Here is a 22,122-nt window from a genome sequence, read left to right as displayed (position 1 = left end):
AATGATTGTTATCAGGACTGATTGTGAGGGTTGGAAATGTAAAGGTAGACATTTGGTAGCAAAGAATGGAGTTATTAACTCTCCAGTCTTGGAGCAGAGGTCTCTGGGACCATCAACGGAGAAGAGCCGAGAGCGGGACCCTACCCAGAGAAGCAGCGAGGCCCGAGATGGAGGCACAGACGATGACATGGAGTGATGAAGTGGCTGGGGACTTTGGATCCAGAGAGGGAGAGAGACTGGGTCCTGAAGAATGGGGGGGTGGGGGTAGGGAGGTAGAGGGTGGGTCTATAGGGTATACCCTTTGGTTGGTTGATGATGCATGGAGGGGATTGGAACCATGGCAATGAGACGATATACGATGAAATAAATGTAAAACTAAAGTTCTCTCATGTAAAATATCATATAATTCACAATAAAACATGAAAAAAAAAAGTTTGTTGATAGATGAACAAAGTGTATTGAAAAGCAAGGAGATTATGTTGAAAAATGGTAAATTTTTCTTTTCTAAAAGTTGGTTAAAATAAAGTCTACAGACTGAGTGCAGACATTTTTGACTCACCTTCATATTTTCCTAAAGGGGAATGATGCCATTTAACTCTAATTAGTAAAAACAGGAAAGAAAGGATACTATGTCTCAAGTTCCTGATATTGTTATGAGTACCCCTTTTTCCTCAAAATGTATAACTTTTCCTATAGATTATACTCCAAAACCTTGATGTTATTGGCCCAGGCTTAAGTCACACTGAAATTAATCTTAAGTGTTGTTGTTGTTATTAAGTGACGTCAAGCTGATTTTTAACTCAGTGACCCAACGTGACAGAGAAGAACTACGTCATAGAGTTGGCTAGACTGTCTTCTTCATAGGAACAGACTAGGCCTTTTCTCCCACAGAGCCACTGGGTATGTTCGAACCAACAACCCAGTGCTTAACCACTGCTCCAAGACAGTTCTTTGGTGTTCTGACTTACTGTGTCCCTGCTTAGGGCTTCCGAAGCTGTACATCTTTTCTTTTTTTTTTTTTTCCCCTTTTATTGTGTGATAGTTTACATGGGGGAACATTAGTTTTACACTCATTCTATCATACATCGTTTCACTGCCATAGTTACCATCCCATCCATGCATCATCACCCAACCAAAGGTGACACCCCACAGGCCCCCCCTCTCTCTCCAGGGTCCTCAGCACACAGCTCCCTTCCCTCCCTGGATCTCAAGTCCTCGGCCACTCCATCTCTTCATGTCATCCTCTCTGTCTCCATCTCAGGCCTCGCTGCTTCTCTGGGTGGGGTCCCAATTTCTGTTCTTCTCCAGTGATGGTCCGAGGGGCCTTCGCTCCTAGACTGAAAAGTTAATCACATCCCTCCTTGCTATAGCATATCCACCTTTACCTTTCCAGTCCTCACATTCCATCCTGGTAACAATTATTCACCCCTGCATCACAAGAGACCCATCCACATTTCTTTTCATCAGCCCTTCCTAGACAGGCTGGATATTACTCACTTGAGACTCCACCCTCCTCCCCGCCCTGTCGATCCAGGTTCCCTCTGGAAAGCTTGTAAGCCAGTCACTTCTTACCTTTATATCCTTCTCCCTATTTTGGGTAGCCAATGTTCAAGTTGCCCATCCCTATACTGGACATACTGTAACCCCTTTTCAGGTATTCCTGTCAGTTCCAGGCAAAAGATGGACTTACAAGCTTCCTATGGTGGTATTTCTGGTTATTCCTCCCTCTACTCTCCCGTGACTGTTTTATAATATAATGCATGGAAAACCAAAGTTCAAGAGTCTGAAGCTGTAAATCTTTATGGGAGCAGAAAGCCTCATCTTTCCCCTGTGGAACAGCTGGTAGTTTCAAACTGCTGACCTTGAGGATAGCAGCATGACTCATAACCACTATTCTACCAGAGTTCCTTCGAGGGCTCTTTAGTCCTAATTATTAGCTGGGGCTAAACTATCCAGTATAGAGCACCTGCAATGTGGACATTCCAAATAAAGATGTGCTTTGATGTTGCTGTTGTTGTGTGCCATCAAGTCGGTACCAACTCATAGCAACCCTTTATAGGGTTCCTGAGGTTGTAAATCTCTATGAGAATAGAAAGCCTCATCTTTCTCCTTAGGAACATCTGGTGGATTCGAATCACTGACCCAGTGGTTAATAGACCAACATATAACCCACTATGACAGGAGAGCTCCTAAGGTAGGATATGAATATAAACTATAGACTACTTTCTAAGATTTAAGTGCCAAAAAAGGAGGTAAAATGCAGTAATTTAAAAATATTGGTTACATTTTAATTACTTTTTTGTGTATATTTACTTAAGTAATTAAATGTAATTCCACCCATTTCTTTTTTTGTACTTTAATGCAGCTATTACAAAACTTTAAATGACATATGTGGTTCCCATTATATTTCTGTTGGACACCACTGATCTAGAAAAAGGTAGCTTTACCAAAAAGATAAGGACCAAGCAAGACATATATATAGTTGCAAAGTTACAAAACTCCCAAAGCATACAAAAGTCAACATTTGTAAGTCAAACACTACCAGGTTCCACAAATACTGATACCACCATCAACTCATGATATTTCTCTTAGAATATGTTACTCCCTGTAGTTTTCTCAAAATAAAACAACCGACTGGCTTAATTAGTAAACAAAGAAGGTCTACCTTGAGCACTGGACTCTTTTTAAGATCTATCTCTATTGGATCAAATTTACAACAGCAGATCTGACAAGCAACTTAGGGAACAGTGAGTTTTTGTAAACAGGGAAGGAAAGCTCAGAAAAGTAAGATGAGAATGTTTGCACAACTTGAAGAATGTAATGAATGACACACAACTGTACATTAAGAAATTATTGAGTTGGTGTATGTTCTGCTGTGTATATATAGTATCAACAACAAAAATAAATTAAATTACTTTAAAAATAAAATAAAACCAGGGTTTTCCTTCCATTATATTATAAAATAGACACTGGGGGGTGGGGGTGGGGTGGGAGAGAAAGGAATAGCCAGAAACATCACCATAGAAAGCTTGTAAGTCCATCTTCTGCCTATAACTGATTGGAATACATAAAATGGGGCTACAACATGCCCAGTGAAGGAGGCTTCCTGTGGAGCATCTGCATTACACAGACTATAGATGGATGCCTGAACCACATCTAGATCTTCAGAGATGGGAAATTTCCACTTGAAAGGACGAGCAGACCAGCCTGGAGCGGCTAGAAGAACAGAAGATACTTCTTAAAAGAAAGACCTACAGGAAAAATACAAAACAATAAAGGCAGACCGAAGGTTACTACAAGAACAAGCAAGTTGCTTGCCCAGGAGAAACCCTCTTCCAGGACTATAAGACTCAATGGGAATACACACTCTGATCGGTGACCACATTCGTCACCCATAAAGGGAAGTGAGGGAAAAACAGCAATGAAGTGGCGAGCTAAGCCCTACAATGTGCAATAAACTCCTGTGAATCCAGGTGGAGACCTGGTTGGCCAACAGTGTGGAAAGAACTGGGGACTCTTTGGCCCAGAGTCAGTGACACAGTCACAGAGGACTAGCGTGGAGAGTGAAGCATCCAGCTGATAAGAAGAGAGGGATATGCGCAAGAACACCCACACTTGCAGATAATACCCACGTGACCTGGCTTCAAGGACTGGATGATAAGAGCTCAAACAGAAGAAGAAAGAAGAGGAAAAAAAGCGTAATCTGATACAATTTGATGAACCTGACCTATACCTATGGATGCAGTAGCTCAAAAGTGGAAACAATTCCTTACAGCAAGAATCATTCCCACCCCCTCCAAACACAGAGTAACAGGGCAACTTGGACATTGGCCACCCAAAATGTGGGGAAGTGGGGGAATGGGCTACAAAGGCAAGAAGTGACTGGCTTACAAGTTTTCAAGAGGGAACTTAGATCCAGAAGGTGCGGAGGAAGGTAGAATCTCCAGTGAGTAGTATCCAATCTGTCTAGGCAGGACTGATGAAATGAAATGCAGATGGGTCTCCTGTGATACAATAGTGAATAACTATTATCAGGACTGACTGTGAGGGTTGGAAATGTACAGATAGATGTTTTATAGCCAGGAGGGGAGTGATTAACATTTCAGTCTAGGAGTGGAGGTTCCTAGGACCATCAATAGAGAAGAGCAGAGAGCGGGACACTACCCAGAGAAGCAGTGATGCCTGGGATGGAGGCAGAGACGATGATGTGGAAAGGTGGAGCAGCTGGGGACTTTAGATCCAAAGAGGGAGAGGGACTGTGTGTTGAAGACTGAGGGAGGTGGTGGGGGGAGGGCAGGCTTACATGGTATACCCTTTGGTTGGTTGATGATGCATGGAGGGGATTGGAACCATGGCAATGAAACGATATACGATAGAATGAATGTAAAACTAATGTTCTCCCATATAAACTATCACATAATTCATAATAAAACATGTAAAATAAATAAATAAATAAATAAAAATAAAACCAGGTCCCCGATTTCAAACTTCACTACATGGCTACGGTGGACAAAACAGCCTGGTACTGATAGAATGAAAGAGAAATTGATCAATGGAACAGAATCGAGAATCCAGATATTAACCCAACCACTTACAGCCAAATGGTTTTCGACAAAGTGCCCAGGCACATTGCATGGGGAAGAGACAATCTCTTTAACAAATGGTGCTGGCAAAACTGGAAAGTGATACATAAAAGACTGAAACAAGACCTTGCCTCACGCCCTATACAAAAATGAACTCAACATGGATTAAAGATCTAAATGTGAATCCCAAAATTATGAAGATCATCAATGAAAAAATAGGGGCTAACGTGAGGGCACTAATTCACGGCATACACAGACTGCCACACATTTTGAAAAGTACACAAACAAAAACAGACAAAATAGATGAGTGGGACATACTAAAAATTAAAAACTGTATGCATCAAAAGACTTCACCAAGAAAGTAAAAAGGTAACCCACAGATTGGGAAAAAAAATCTTTTGCAACGACATATCAGATAAGGGACTCATTTCTAAAATATATAGGAAAATACTACACATCTACAAAAATAAGACAAATAACCCAATTAAGAAATGGGCACAGGATATGAACAGACACTTCACCAGGGAGGAGATCCAGGCAGCCAACAAACATATGAAGAAATGTTCACGATCACTAGCCATTAGAGAGATGCAAATCAAAACAACAATGAGCTATCATCTCACACCAGCAATAACAGCAAAGATTAAAAAAGTTCAGGACAATAAATGCTGGCGGGGATGTGGAGAGACTGGGACACTCCTACACTGCTGGTGGGACTGCAAAATGGTCCAACCTCTCTGGAAAGCAATATGGCGCTTCCTCAGAAGGTTGAAAATAGAAATACTATTCGATCCAGCAATTCCTCTACTTGGTATTTACCCTCAAGAAAAATGAGCCACAACACAGGAAGATATATACACACCAATGTTCATAGCTGCACTATTTACAATAGCAAAAAGATGGAGACAGCCAAAGTGCCCATCAACTGAAGAATGGATAAACAAACTGTGGTACATACAGTATTTTTTATTATGCTACCTTGAAAAATAACAAGGAATATTATGCTACCTTGAAAAATAACAAGGAAGCTGCATGCCACTACCTAACATGGATGAACCTTAAAGACATTATGTTGAGTGAAATTAGTCAGTCACAAAAGGAGAAATACTGCATAGGACCACTACTATAAAAGACTAAGAAAAAGAACCCATACTAATCCACTAAAGTAGATTCTTAGCTGGTTGCTGGGACGTAGGGGTAGGGTTAGGGGAGGGAGGGGAAGATGGAGTACAGGGCAGGGAATAGACACAGCATAGTTTGGGTGTTGGAGACAGGAGCAATATACAAGAAGGGAGAGGGGAATGGAAGAACAAAACAGATGGGAGAACAATTAGGCAGGTTTGAATGGGCTAAATGGGACAGAGGTAAATAATGATGTTGGCACAACCTTCGAAAAACAGGGCTCTGGATACAGAAATTGAGACATGGTTGGAATGGGGAAAAGCGGGGAATAATGTTAAGATGCTTGGCTGTCTTTTGAATCTGAGTTTTCCGTGCATTATATTATAAAATAGACACTGGAGGGGGAGAGAAAGCACTAGCCAGAAATAGCACCATAGAAAGCTTGTTAAGTCCGTCTTCTGCCATAACTGATTGGTATACCTAAAGGGGGGCTACAACGTGCCCAGTGAAGGATGTTTCCTGAGGAGCCTCTGCATTACATAAGACTATAGGTGGAACCCTGAACCACATCCAGATTTTCAGAGATGGGAAATTTCCACTTGAAAGGGCGAACAGACCAGCCTGGAACAGCAAGGAAAACAGAAGATACTTCTTGAAAAAAAGACCTACAGGAAAAATACAAAACAATAAAGGCAGTCTGACTGTTACTACAAGTACAAGCAAGTTGCTTGCCCATGAGACATCAAGGCAAGTGGTCAGGTCCCCCCAATGCAAATCCTCTTCCAAGACTAAGACTCAATGGGAATGCATGCCCTTATTGGCGACCACGCACATTACCCATAAGGGGAAGTGAGAGAAAACCAGCAATGAAGTGGCGAGCTAAGCCCTACAACGTTCAGTAGACTCCTATGAAACAGGGTTGAGACCTGGTCGGCCAGCAGTGTGGCAAGACCTGGGGATTCATGGGCTCAGAGTCAGTGACACAGCTACAGAGGACTAGAGTGGAGAGTGAAACGTCCAGCTGATAAGAAGAGAGCGGATAGACGCAAGAAAACCCACACTTGCAGATAATACCCACTTGACCTGGCTCCAATGACTGATCAGAGCTCAACCCAAAGAAGAAAGAATTGGAAAAATGAGTCATCTGATACAATTTGATGAACTTGACCTACACCTATGGATGCAGTAGCTCAAAAGAGGAAACAAATCCTTACAGCAAGAATCATTCCCACCCCCTCCACACAAAGAGTAGACAGGGATGGGCAACTTGGACATTGGCTACCCAAAATGGGAGTGGGGGAGGGGCTACAAAGGCAAGAAGTGACTGGCTTATAAGCTTTCAAGAGGGAACCTATATCCAGAGGGCGTGGAGGAAGATAGAATCTCCAGTGAATAGTATCCCACATGTCTAGGAAGGGTTGATGAAATGAAATGCAGATGGGTCTCTTGTGATGCAATAGTGAATAATTATTATCAGTACTGATTGTGAGGGTAGGAAATGTAAAGGTGGCCATTTTATAGCAAGGAGGGGAGTGATTCCTTTTCAGTCTAGGAGCAGAGGGCCCTGGGACCATCAACGGAGAAGAGCGGAGAGTGGGACACTACCCAGAGAAGCAGTGATGCCTGAGATGGAGGCAGACACGATGACATGGAGAGATGGAGTGGCTGGGGACTTGAGATCCAGAGAGGGAAAGGGTCTGTGTGCTGACGACCGGGGAGGGAGGGGAGGCAGGCTTGCAGGGTATATACCCTTTGGTTGGGTGATGATGCATGGATGGGACTGTAACTATGGCAATGAAACGATATATGATAGAATGAATGTAAAACTAATGTTGTCCCATGTAAACTATCACATAATTCACAATAAAACATTTAAAAAAATAATAATAAAACCAGGGCAGTTCTCCTGTCACATGGCGTCACTGTAAGTCAAAATCAACTTGAACACACCTGAAAACAACAATGGTTATAAAACTCTATACTAAAAACCATTAAATTGTATACTTTAAATGTATGTGAATTATATAATAAAACAAATAAATAAAGCTGTTATTACCTATGAAGCGTCTATGAAGAGCTCTACTCTGACATACATGGAATCCCCATGAGTTAGAATTGATGCAACAGAAACTGGTTATGTTCTAGATTTCACAATTAGAACAGAGTAATTGTCAAATCATCATTTTTTCAACAAACCAAATACATGGCATAATTTCCAAAGTAATCGCCTCTAGGGTTACTCAATCTTGAGGACTATCCATAATTAAAAAGCCTGTGGCCATCTCTTTGAAGACTCAAGGATTATTAGGTCTATGTAAAATTTGTAACTTTGTAGCCCTTCCTATATAGAGAAAGAAAATAAAATCCTTTAAGAAAAAAGGAAGTAGTGAGCTTCAAGTTGCAAATGAGTACTTGGAAACTTCCCGAACTAAGAAATATCTTTATGTTAATAAAAGGCAAGAAAGAAAATAGTAGATTTATCTAGTTTTCTAAGAATCTACACCCTTTAGCTAGACACAGACTCAAGTACATTACCATCAGACGAATACCCGGTAAGGCCTCCAAAAATGACCAGAACATAGCTGACATCAAGCTCTCTCATGATTTCATAGGCTTTTTCTTCTGTAGACGCCATTGCCTGAAGATAAAAAGGCATGTTTCTCACAGAAAAATCCCAGGTCACATGAGACCCTCCTGGAAGAATATTTCCCACTAGATCTTGCACAAGGAATATTCAAAAATATAAAAAATTTAAACGCAAACACAAAGCTTTACCTGTCCTACTCGAGAGATATGTGTGTTATTCCAGGTGTTATTGTCTACTAGAATTGTCCGATTTGCCATGGCTGTAATCTGGTAGCCATAATCCCACCATGACATGACCTTTGCATCCTGAAATAAGAATTGGGAAATGGAAATTAAAATTTGACTCCTCAAGGATTTGATTTTTAAAAAATCTATTATCAATAGAAAGAGCCCAGGTGGCACAATGGTTTAGAGCTTGGCTGCCAATTGAAAGGTTAGCGGTTTAAAACCACCCAGTTTTCTGCAGAAAAAAGCCCTGTTGAATTATTCATCTAGAAAATAATATTGTTTTAGCACATAACAAATGTGCTAACTAATTGGTTCTAACTCATAGAGACCCTTGTTGTTGTTGTTGTTCTAGGTGCCATCGAGTTGGCACCAACTCATAGCGATCCTATGCACAGCAGAATGAAACACTGCCCGATACTGGGCCAACCTCATTATTGCAACAAAAAACACTGCCCACTCCAGTGCCACCCTCACAATTGCTATTATGTTTGAGCCCATTGTTGCTGCCACTGTGCCAAACCATTTCATTGAGTGTCTTCCTCTTTCTGCACTGACCCTCCATTTTACCAAGAATGATGTCCTTCTCCAGGACTGGACCCTTCTGATAACGTGCCCAGAGTATGAGAGGCTAAGTCTCCCTATCATCACTTCCAAGGAGCAATCTGGCTATACTTCTATAAAGAAGAATATAGCCTAAAAATTCTATGTGCAACTGTATGGTATAGTGAATCATCTTCCAACCTTAGTCTTTGTAACTCCTACCAAACACCCCTTTTTCTAATGGGTCTGAGTAAGAAAAGTTGGAGAAGACAGCTGTAGTAATTGTAAAAATCTGGAATTCTAACACGGTTTGTATAAAACAAGCCATCTAAGAAGCCGGAGGGGGGAATCTCACTACTATCCAAAGAGTCACAAGTGGAGTGCATCTAAGATCCCTGCGCATTAAACCTTGTTGCCCCAGGGACACAGATCTGTGAGACCGTAAGAGTGGCAGAGGAGTAGAAACTGCAGAACCAAGAACCAGGGAGGCTTGCATGAAAAGTGGGGTAACTCCAGGCACTTAATTGGGAAGGGTAGGTTTGTTGACTTACAAAGCTAGAGTTGACTGAGTGCCTTCAGGCTGAGGCTTATAGTGGAATAATATATCTTTCAGACATTTGTATTGTTGTTAAGTGCCACAGAGTCAGTTTTGATTCACACAACCTGATATTATTCTGAGGAGTGACTGGTGGGTTTGAATCACCAACTTTGTGGTTAACACTCTAGTACTTAACCTACAGTGCCACACCAGGACTCCAGCCCTAGAAGAGTTCTGTAACATTGGTTGGGCAGAGAGGCCTTGCTGTGGGCATGACTGAGGGAGGCTGTCCTGACTCAAACAACTGTGCTCTGAGTATTTCTGACCCTGAATTAGAACCTGTTAACCTCCCTGATAAACCCCATAACTGTGAGTAAGACTTCTGGTGTGACACTGCAGTAGCACCACTTGACTGGTAACTGCAAGGTTGATGGTTCAATCCACCAGCCAGAACTGACTCAACGGCACTTAATAACAATTTCCCTAATAAACCACATAACTTTGAGTATAATGTTTGAGTTCTGTGTGGCCACCACAATGAACTATTGAGTTCAGCTGAGTAGAGTGCTGTGTGAGGAAAGATTGATATTTTTTAACAGTAGTACTACTATCATATAGGGTCACTATGAGTCAAACTCAAATAGCACCTAACAACAACATTCCCAATAAATACTGCAAAGGAAAGCTAATCACTTTTGATTCTCAAAAGGTATACATTTGAAATGTTAAGAATGGTTATCATTTATAGATTTTTACCTTTTTTTTCTGCATCTATTTTCAGATTTTCCTATAATGACCATGCATTACTATCTGGTAATTTTTTCCTTGTTTTAATAAAAGCTTTTATCATTTGGGATGGTCTATCTTACAACAAAATTACCATCTTGACAATGTAAGAGTTCAGGAGACTCCACATTATTATCAGAGTAAAATCCAAATCCAAATGAAACCCATTGTCATCAATCCAATTCCAACTCATAGGAACCTCATAGTAGGATGGTTCCATAGAGTTTCCAAGGCTGTGTAATCTTTACAGAAGCATACTGAAAGTACCATCTTTCTCCTATGAAGACAACTGTGAGTTTGAACTGATGACCTTTTGATTATCAGCCAACAGCTTTAACCATTGTGCCACCAAGGCTCCTTCAGACTAAGACCGGAACCAACGAAATCCTTAACATCAATAAAGATTGGTTACAGGACCTTTAAGATTCTCTCAAGACCAAGGTTCTACAGTTCCAATTTATCCAAGCTTTCCAACCATCTAAAAGCTGTATGACTCACTATAATATCATATGTCTTAATGTACTTAACGTAATTTCCTTTTCCCCTCATCCCACAACTCCCAAATCTTCACCTCTGGAGTATTGTGACGAAGCCAATAGTATGCTTCTCGGAAGTCATCAAAAATGATCCTACTGCCATCTCCGCCCCGGGCAGACAGCACAATGGAGGGAGAAGAGTAGGCCTCACTGGTCACCCAGGTTGAATGAAAGGTATAGGTCATAAGAAAGAAAGCCATGACCAAGATCATCCCACTTGCCACCTACACAAGGAAGAATAATCATATAATAAACCAAACTACATTTATTCAGCACAGGAAAGTTTCTCAGTCATTAATACCGAAGACATTAATCACACCAAGTCAGTGGCTATATAATTACAACCATTTATGACAGCTATTTACTACCCCACCCAAGAAAATACACAAACACATATGCACACACACTCGCACATGAACACATACAAGGGTCTCTCTAGTCTGCTCTTAACATTGCTTAATTCTCACTTCATTCTTAATAGGGTAGGTGGAATCCTGTTGCTTCTTGCTTTTCTTGTCAGGACGACTTATATCCAGATTCTTCATGTATGTGGACAGCACCTGGGAGACTCCAATGCCAGAAAGAATGCACATAACAGGCGCCAACACCAACATTAGACGTACCTACAAAATATAAGAAGTATGATCACAGTCTAATCAGTGTTTTACAAATTACAGACTGCAGCATAATCATAGACAATGATACAAATTTAAGGTTTCCAACCAACATGACTTTTCAATGAAAGAGAAGAAAGCAAAAGAGAAAATACTCGATGCATTTAAAATAACAGAATGTTTAAAACATGTGTTTTAAAACTTTGCTTCTGTGATACAGGAGGTTACAAATATTTCAAGGAAAATTTTCATTGTCCTTCAATTCCATTTTTCCATGAAGTTTTTAAAGCATCCTCATATGTGCATCCTAAAAAAATGGTATAAAATATATATTTTACCCATGACTTAGGATCAAAAAAGTATGTGAAACAATGACTTAGTAACCACTTGCCCTCGAGTGGACTCCAACTTAAAGCAACCCCTTGTATATCAGAATAGAACTGTGCTCCAAAGGGTTTTCAATGGCTGATTTTTTAAAGTGGATCACCAAGACTTTCTCCCAAGACACCTCTAGGTCGACTCCAACCCTCAATTTTTTGGTCAGCTAATTGTTTGAACTACCCAAGGACTCTAATATCATACTACAACATGTAAAACTGCTCCTGTCTTTTAGTGACTTAGTAGTGGGTACTCCTTACAAAGCTTCAAGAAAAAAACATCTCCTTTTATAAGATACCCAATAAGAAAAGGGAAGTTACCTGTCTGGGGTCACATTCTTCAGTAAAGTGCAAAAAACCCTCTACCTACATCATAAGGTTAAGAATCCAAGAGCACTGGATCCCATAACAACCAGGTATAACTACATTCCTGAGAAGGATCGACATTGCCTTGTAGGCAGCTTTACAACTCAGTGTGTCAAATGCTCAGAGGAAGTATCTGCACAACCATCAGTACTTTCTGAATCATGCTGGGCAAAATAAAACGCACTTCAGAATTAAGGGTGGAAAGGTTTGCTGGGATTGGGGGCAATCCTCACCATTACAGCTGAAAAGTACATACTGGTCACACCATACATGATGATAAAAATCCGGGCATCCGATAGGTTGCTAAAGCAGTAATAGAGGCCAACTAAAAAAGAGGGAAGAAGAAATAAGCAGCTGAATCCTGTACATAGACACCTACAAGGGAAAGAATCTTCACTGTAATGACTGGATGATTCAGCCAATTTACCCAGCAATTGCACTTTTAGGAATTTATCCTGAAAAAGCAATCATAGACATGTGAAAAGATTTGGAACCTAAGATGTTTACTACAGCACTCTTTAAAATAGCGAAATTTAGAAACAACTTAAATGTCCAACACTACGCCAAAATCCAAACCCTATGTCATTGAATCAATTCTGACTTATGGCAATCCTATATAGGAGGACACAGCTGAACACTACAGGACAGAGTAGGACTTGTTAGGGTATCCAAGACTGCAAATGTTTACAGAATAGAAAGTCTCATCTTTCTCCCACAGAGTGACTGGTAGGTTCAAACTACAGCCCTGGTAGTCTAATTGACATTGCTTCAATTTCATATATGTAAATTAAAATAAGTATCTTAATTGATACGGAGTACCTTAATTGATTTACTTTCAATTTTATAAATAAATTAGCTCCTTACACCCTCGGAAACCCTGTACAGGGTCGCTATGGGTCGGAACCGACTCGATGGCACTTAACAACAACAACAACATTGTTGTACAAGGAGCCCTGGTGTTCTAGTGGGTTATGTGTTGCCCTTGTAGTGTAATGGGTTGTGCATTAGGCTGCTAATCACAAGGTCAGCAGTTCAAATCTACCAGCCACTCTGCAAAAGAAAAATGAGGTCTTCTACTCCAATAAAGATTTATAGCCTTGGAAATCCTATGTAAGCTTATTATGAGTCAGAACCAACATGACAGTACACAGCAGAAACAGCAGCATGGGCTTGTAGACCAACTGCCTCCTCCTTTAACATCTCTGCACTTAAACATACATATATATATATGCTGTTGTTAAGTGCCGTCAAGTCGGTTTCGACCCATAGCGACCCTGAACAGGGTTTCCGAGGCTGTAACTCTTTACGGGAGCAGAAAGCCTCATCTTTCTCCCGCGAAGCTGGTAGTTTCGAACTACTGACTTTAAGGTTAGCAGCCCTATTGGTAACCACTATGCTACCAGAGCTCCTTACATATACATATTGTTGTTCTTATTATGTGCCGTGGAGTCAGTTCTGACTCATAGCGACCCCGTACAGGGTTTCCAAGGCTGTAAATCTTTACAGAAGCAGAAAGCCTCCTCTTTCTACCACGGAACAGCTGGTAGTTTCGAACTCTGACTTTGACGTTAGAAGCCCGATTCGTAACTGCTATGCTACCAGAGTTCCTTATATACATAGATATAGAATAAGCACTAGACTGCAAGGTAGATTTGAACTGCAAAACTGGTGGTTCAAACTCACCATCTGCTTCTCAGAAACCCTATATTGGGTTGCTATGCTGGGAATGACCTAACAGCACTTAGCAACCACAAAAACTTACTAGGCAACAGAGCAATTATGGTATTTTATGAGGTAAAAAAGGGAAAAAAATTGTATGATCTCAATTTTATTCATTAACTAGAGGATTAAACGAAGGTAAATCAAAAAGTACTGCTACAATATTGTTGTGAGGTGCCATCAAGTCAGCTCTTACTCATAGTGACCTTATTCACAACAGAACAAAATACTATCTGTTCCTGCCCAATCCTCACAATTGTTATGTTTGAGCCCATTGTTACTGCCACTATGTCAATCCATTTCATTGAGGGGGGTGTTCTTCTTTTTTCACTGACCATCCACTTTATCAAGGATGATGTCCTTTTCCAGGTACTGGTCCCTCCTGATAACATGTCTATAGTAAGAGAGACAAAGTCTCACAATCATTTCTATGGAGCATTCTGGCTGTACTTCTTTGGAGATAGATTTATTCGTTCTTCTGGCAGTCCATGGTACTGACAATATTCTTCTCCAACACCATAATTCAAATTATCGATTTCTATGGTTTGCCTATTAATTGTCCAACTGTCACATGCATTTGTTGTTGTTTTTGTTTAGTGCCATCAAGTCAGTTCCAACTCATAGTGACCCTGTATAGGGTTTCCAATGAATGGCTGGTGAGTTTGAACCGCTGACCTTATGGTTCAAACCAACCGTGTGGTCAACTGTTTATCCCACAGCAGGACCAGGACAATGAGGCAATTGAAAATACCATGTCTTGGGTCAGATATTCCTTAGTCCTCAAATGACATCTTTGCTCTTGAACACTTTAAAGAGGTCTTGTGCATCAAATTTGCCTCATTGTTTGAGGCAAACCAAAATGTTGCTATCTTAACTGCTGCTTCTGTGAGTATCGATTGTGGATCCAAGCAAAAAGAAGTACCTGATAGCTTCAATCTTTCTTCCAAATATCAGGATATTATTGGTTGGTCTGATTATGAAGATTTTCATTTTCTTTACATTGAGGTGCAATCCATACTGAAGGCTGTGATCTTTCATCATCAGTAAGTATTTTATGTACTTCGTTTTCAGTAAGCAAGACTGTGTCATCTGCGTATCATAGTCTTCCTCTAATCCGGATGGCCGCATTCTTCTTCATAAAATCCATATTCTCAGATTATTTGCTCAACATACAGTATGGTCAAAGGATACAACCCCGATGAACACCTTTCCTGATTTTAAACCATTCTGTACCCCCTTGTTCTATTCGAATGGCCGATTCTTGGTCCATGTATATGTTCCTCATGAGTGCAAGTGTTCTGAAATTCCCATTCTTCCCACTGTTATTCACAGTTTGTTAAGACCCACACAGTTGAATGCCTTTCCATTGTCAATAAAGCACAAGTAAACATGTTTCTAATATTCTCTGCTTTCAGCCAAGATACATCTGATGTCAGCAATGATATTCCTAGTTCAATGTCCTCTTTTGAATCCATCTTGAATTTGTCAGTTGCCAGCTGATGAAGCATTTTTTCATTATCTCCAGCCAAATTTCACTTGCATGTTTTATTAATGATATTGTTCAATGATTTCCACATTCTATTGGGTCACCCCTCTTGGAATGGGCAGAAATATGGATCTCTTCCAATAATTTGGCCAGCTGTCTTCCAAATTTTTTGACAGAGACAAGTGTATCAGATCAGTTTGTTAAGATATTTCAATTTATATTCAACCAATTCCTGTAGCACTGCCATCAGTACTACTTGGACTTCTTCCTTTAATAGCAGCAGTTCTTGATCATATGCTACCTCTTGAAAGTATTGGGTATACACCACTTCTTTTTGGTACAGTGTCTCAGTGTATTTCTCCATCTTCTTTGGATGTTTCCAGCATCATTCAATATTTTGCCCAAAGAATCTTTCAATATTGTAACCCAAGGCTTGAATTTTTATTTTAGTTCTTTCCGCTTGAAAAATGTTTTGAGTTATTCTTCCTTTTTGGTTTTCTAAATTCCAGGTCTTGCACATTTCTTTATAATACCTGACTCTATCTTCTTGAGCTGCCATTTGAAATATTGTTTAGCTTTTACTTCATTATTTCTTCCAGTCACTTGAAATTCTCTATGCTCAAAACCAAGTTTCAGAGCCTCTTCTAACATCCACTTTGGTCTTTTTCTCTATCTCTTTTTAATAACCTTGTGCTTTCCTCATGTTTGATGTTTTTAATGTTACTTCACAACTCTTCTGGTCTTTAATCATTAGTCTAATGTATCATATATGCTCTTGACATGGTGGGTTATACTCTAACTTCAGGTGGGATATGCCCAAGGTCCTATTTTGGCTCTCATGGATTTATTTTAATTTTCCTCAGCTTTAGCCTGAACTTGCATATAAGCAAATGATGGTCTGTTCAACAGTATTCCTCGGCCTTGTTCTGGCTGATGAGACAGAGCTTCCCCATTGTCTTTTCCACAGATGCAGTCAACTTGATTCCTGTGTATTCCATCTGGTGAGGTCCAGGTGTAGAGTCACCTTTTATACTGTTGAAAAAAGTACTTGTTATGAAATAATTGGTCTTGCAAATCCTATCATGTGATCTCTATTTCTATTACCAAGGCAGTATTTTGCAACTATTGATCCTTCCTCATTGTTTCCAACTTTTGCATTCCAATCACAGTATTTATCAATGCCATCTTGATTACATGTTTGGTCAATTTCAGACTGAAGCAGTTGGTATAATGCTTCAATTTCATCATCACAGGCTTTAGTGGTAGGGGTGTAAATTTGAGTAATAGTAGTATTAACTGACCTTCCTTCTTGTTATTGTTAAGTGGCGTCAAGTCGGTTTCAACTTTAGCGACCCCATATACCATTTCTGCAGAGCAGCTGGTCTGTTTGAACTACTGACCTTGTGGGTTAGTACCACACCAGGACTTCCAGCCTTCCTTGTAGATGTATGGATATTACCCTATCACAGACAGCATTGGACTTGAAGACACATCTTGAAATGTTCTTTTTGATGAAGAATGCAAAACCATTCCTCTTCAATTTGTTAATCCTGACATATTAAACCATATGATTGTCAGATTCAAAATGGTCAATACCTGTCCATTTCAACTCATTAATGCCTAGGATATTGATCTTTACAAACTCCATTTCAGTTTTGATGACTTCCAATTACGTATATTAACACTTTGTATATTTTATGTTCTGATTATTAATCGATGTTTACAGCTGTTTCTCATTTGTGTTGTGCCACATCAACAAATGAACGCCTTAAAAACTTAACTCCATTCACGTCATTATGGTCAACTCTACCTTGAAGAGGTAGCTCTTCTCCAGTTGTATTTTGAGTACTTTCCAAGCTGAGGGGCTAATCTTCCAGCACTCTATCTGACACTGAGTGCTGGAAGATTAGGTTTGCTACTCATAGGTTTGCAGTGCCTAACCATTCAGAAGTAGTCCAGATCTCTTACTTCCTAGTTTGTCTTAGTCTTGAGGCTTTGCTGATACCTGTCCATCATGATGAATCTGCTGGTATTTAAAATACCAATAGCTTACTTCCAGCATCATAGTAACACACAAACCACCAAAGTATGACAAAATGACAAACGATTGGTGGACAAAATCACAGAAACTTTTATTAAACAAAAATATTAAAATATGAAACTAATCCTTCTCAACATAGTCTCCATCTAAGTCTGTACACATCGGAAAGTGGTATTTCCATTCCTCTAATCCATAACCAGGAATAATGCACTGGACCTTAAAGTCAGTTTGAACTGCAAGGTCAGCAGTTCAAACCCACCAGTCGCTCCTCAGAAATGCTATACAGGGTCACTATGGGTCAGAACTGACTCAGTGGCATTAACAAAAACCACAATCCTTCACCAAAGAATGCTAGCATTCTCAAAAGACTCAAATCATGTTCCTTTTCCATGTTCTCTGAGAGTTCAAGGGATAAAAAATAAGTCTGAAAAGGCAAGATCAGGGCTATAAGGTAGAAGGGGTAAGGTACCCAACAAAATTCTCATAGGACAGCCCTTACTAATCTTGAAGAAAGACCAGGTGCTTTATTATGGTGAAAAAATTCCTTGGCACAACTTTCTTGGTCTTTTTCACACCAATGCAGTTTTGAATACTCTTAAAACTTCTTCCTAATAAGCCACATGATCAACCTGTATTCTTCGAGAAAATATACCACGACTATCCCCCTTTGGAATTCCAAAAAGCAGTTGTCATAACCAAGTAAACTGATCTCTGTGCCTTGAATTCATCTTTGGGGTCTATCTTGACCTTCCTTAAAAAGCTTGATCCACTTAAAAACTGTTGTTTCATGTGGGGCAGCATTCCTGTAAACTTGCTGAACAGCTTATTATTTGAGAAAAAGTCCACTTGACTTTTGTTAAAACTTTGACATTAACCTTGACCTTAAAAATTATTATTTTTCATTGCACAAAAAGTATTCTTACTTTTCAAGGCACCCTATGAAGACTAACACAAGTATATTACTAAGAGAACTTGTCTGCTACCATCCAATCATCTCAGAAACATATTTAAAAACGTTTTGTTTGAAATAAATCTAAGACTGTATGAACTAAAATCCTAGTAGCAATATTTTTTTATTTATTCTTGTAAATCAAAATGTGGCTACAGATAGGTGGTGAGAACTCCCGTCCTTTTCACCCTTTTCTTTTTCACTTGCCTATTATTTTTGCAATAGATGAACTACTTTCATTATAATACAGTTCTTATATAAAAGAACACTTACCACTAACAAATTCTAAAATTTGGAGCTTAGAATTTCTTGATTGGCCAGAAGATAATTTAGATACAAAAGCTTTACAATTTATAACTGGCCATGCCTATTCTGGAATTTCAATACTAGTAAGAAAAGAAATGAGTGTGTGTGTATGTGTAAGAGAGTAGAATGTTAACACTTTAAAATTAGAATTGAAATTTAAACTATAACACAAATGAATAGCAAACTAAAGAGTCTTTGAACTTGCCAGTATCTACAACTGTTAGACTTCTGACATCTACTCTACTTCAAATATGAGGAAAACATGCTTAGCAATATTTTGTATTGCACAGGATAAATGGATAAAAAAAAACATGGATGGAAGTAACTGACATGTTTTGTATGAAATGGTGATTATTACAAAGGAAGCTACATCAGAACACGGACCTGGAAACATGAAGACAAGGAGCTGCAGGTCAAAATAATACGAGGACCAGGTCGTGGGCTGATGCTCGGACACAGAAGCAATGATGGGGATGTTGTTCTTAGCATAGGAAGGATCCAGCAGTGAGTAGAAACGTCCCGTCCAGGGAGAAATTTTTCCTGGCAGCAAAGAGATAACGCATTTCACAAATACTCCAGAAACAAATGAACATCACAACTTTCCATTTTAAGAAGATTCTTAGAGACAAGAGAACTAAGAGTTGTGTTTATATGTCAGCAATATTTTGAGAGTTCCACTCTTTCCTTCTTTTAACTTGAAAATTTGTATATCAGCACAGCCAGCAGAAAAAAACTCAGAAGAATGCAGACAGATATGCTTTCAGGAGGGGTCTTAAGTCATATCTGGTGTGCCCAAGGTAAACTATAGAAACTGAGCCAACTTGGTCTTGCAGTGGTACTCTGAATTAGCCAATACAGATACTTGGGCAAAATCTAATTAGTCTCTGAAAAGCGGAACTGCAGAAATGGAGAAAAAAACAAAATATGATTATTGATAACAAAATGTTATCAACCAAACTAAACAATCAGAATTTAGTCTATGAAGGATTACATGAATGTCACATTTGTAAAGTATAACAAACAACAAGACTTCTCCCACCATACCACTATATTGTTGTTGTTATGTGCCGTGAAGTCGGTTCCGACTCATAGCGACACTGTACAGGGTTTCTGAGGCTGTAAATCTTTAAGGGAGCAGAAAGCCACATCTTTCTCCCGTGGAACAGCTAGTAACTTCAAACTGCTGACCTTGCAGTTCGCAGCCTGATTCATAACACTATGCTACCAGAGCTCCTTATACCACTATATAACCTATAAAAAAATAAAAGAAAGAAAAAGATTAGGAATGTTAAGATATAATTCTTTCAGTAGATGTCATTCTTCTGAAATTAAGAGCTACTCTAACAAGATAAAGGAGTTCTGGTAGCAAAGTGGGATACAAGTTGGGTTATTAACCCTAAGGTCAGCAGTTCAAATCAACCAGCCGCTCCGCACAGGAGAAAGAAAAGGCCTTCTACTCCCATGAAGATTTACAGCTCAGGAACCCTACAGAGGGTCACTATGAGTTGGAAACGTCTCCACAGCACATAACCACAACCATCACGACGACTAACAAGGTATTCTTTTGATAGACTGAATCCCAACAGTTAGGACCAGGGTCAAATTGAATGTGAAGAAGAGGCATTTTGTATGCTAGGAATGAAAAGAGAAATAGGAGGAAAGAAAGTATCTTTTCGGTCAGGAAATATGCAGTCTTTTGTGGAGTTTATTCTACCATTTGCATGAATATTAAAAGCTGTGAGCCTTTCCTACCTGTCAACATGAGGAGAGCGCCCACAGTGAGGAGGACAAAGCCTACGAGAGAGATGACACTCCGGAAAAGAACTTCAAACTGCTGTGGATTCAACTTGCTGCGTAGGTAATCAACAAAGGCATGGATCTGGCAGAGGCCAAAGACTCCAAAGGCTGCCATGTGCTCTGACGAAAGAACAGGCTGCAGGTAAAAGTACATATACAGAAATAATATTGAGGGGAAAAAAAATGAATGGATCCAGTTAATACCTGAATTCTCCTTACCTACTTTGGCACTAGGAGCTCTGGTAGCGTACTGGTTATGAATCAGGCTGTGAACCGTAGGATCAGTCAGGAGTTCAAAACTACTAGCTGTTCCATGAGAGAAAGATGAGGCTTTCTGCTCCCGTAAAGATTTACAGCCTCAGAAACCCTGTGCAGGGTCACTATGGGTTAGAATCGACTTGACGGCACTTACCAACAACAACTCTGGCACTGTAGACTAAGCACTGGACTGCCAACCACAATGTCAGCAGTTTAAACCCATCAGCCGCTCCTCAAAAAACATATACAGGGTTGCTATGAGTTAGAACTGACTCGATGGCACTTAACAACAAAAATAAACTTTAAACCAAAGAGTAAAATGAGTTTTAAGCCCACCAAGAAAGAACAAACAATCCAGGGAGGTTCTAATTTACCAAAGATTAACTGTCATCTTCAAACGTATATCATATATTAATATTATTATATCTCTGGCCTTTGATCAGGCTATTTCCTTATCTTGGATTGCAGTTTTTCTTTCATTACCCCCCAAATTTCCACTTATTGGAATTTTCATCCTTATACCCAATGCAGAGATCTCCTCCTCCTTATCTGCTGAACTGGACTCAGCCACTCCCTCTTTTATGTTTCACAACACTTTGTAACTTCTAACATTTAATTATTCTTTGTCTTATGTTGCTGCTGTTATTGTTGTTAGGTGCCATCGAGTCAGTACCGACCCATAGTGACCTTATGCACAGCAGAACGAAACACTACCCGATCCTGGGCCAACCTCACTACTATTGCCACGCTTCAGTCCATTGATGCTGCCACTTTACCAATCCATCTTGCTGGGGATCTTCCTCTTTTTCTCTGACCCTCCACCTTACCAAACAAGATATCCTTCTCAAATGACTGGTCCCTCCTGACAATATGTCCAAAGTATGAGAGACGAAGTTTGGCCATCTTGGCCTCTAAGGAGCACTCTGGCTGCACTTCTCCCAAAACGGATCTATTGGTTCTTTTGGCAACCCATGGCACTTTCAATATTCTCCTCCAACACCATTAACTCAAAAGCATCAATTCTTCTATGGTTTTCCTTACTCCAAACCAAAAAAAACAAGTTCACTGCCATCAAGTTGATTCTAACTTTCAGTGACCATACATGACAGATTAGAACTGCTCCTTAAGGTTTGGTGGTGGTGGTGTGCTGTGGAGTCGGTTTCGACTCATAGCAACCCTGCACAGGGTTTCCAAAGCAGTAAATCTTTATGGGAGCAGAAAGCCTCATCTTTCTCCAGTGAACAGCTGATAGTTTCAAACTGGTGACCTTGAGGATAGCACCCTGACTCA

General features: G+C 39.9%; 1 protein-coding gene across 2 annotated transcripts in view; it reads right to left on the bottom strand.

The window, feature by feature from the left end:
* STT3A (STT3A, subunit of the oligosaccharyltransferase complex (catalytic)) overlaps nt 1-22,122 on the bottom strand; it is a 79,008-nt gene that overhangs the window by 4,843 nt on the left and 52,043 nt on the right. For both annotated transcript variants that reach the window (XM_006867662.1, XM_006867663.1), the window contains 7 exons: nt 20,530-20,710; nt 19,162-19,317; nt 12,510-12,601; nt 11,387-11,542; nt 10,955-11,143; nt 8,481-8,597; nt 8,241-8,343 (listed from right to left, as the gene is read on the bottom strand). In XM_006867662.1, coding sequence (XP_006867724.1) covers nt 8,241-8,343; nt 8,481-8,597; nt 10,955-11,143; nt 11,387-11,542; nt 12,510-12,601; nt 19,162-19,317; nt 20,530-20,710 — 994 coding nt within the window. The remainder of the gene's footprint in view (nt 1-8,240; nt 8,344-8,480; nt 8,598-10,954; nt 11,144-11,386; nt 11,543-12,509; nt 12,602-19,161; nt 19,318-20,529; nt 20,711-22,122) is intronic.

The sequence above is a fragment of the Chrysochloris asiatica genome, unplaced genomic scaffold (genome assembly GCF_000296735.1).
Source record: "Chrysochloris asiatica unplaced genomic scaffold, ChrAsi1.0 scaffold00107, whole genome shotgun sequence".
In the NCBI taxonomy this organism is placed as follows: Eukaryota; Metazoa; Chordata; class Mammalia; order Afrosoricida; family Chrysochloridae; genus Chrysochloris; species Chrysochloris asiatica.
This window is presented reverse-complemented; position numbering and strand designations above follow the sequence as displayed.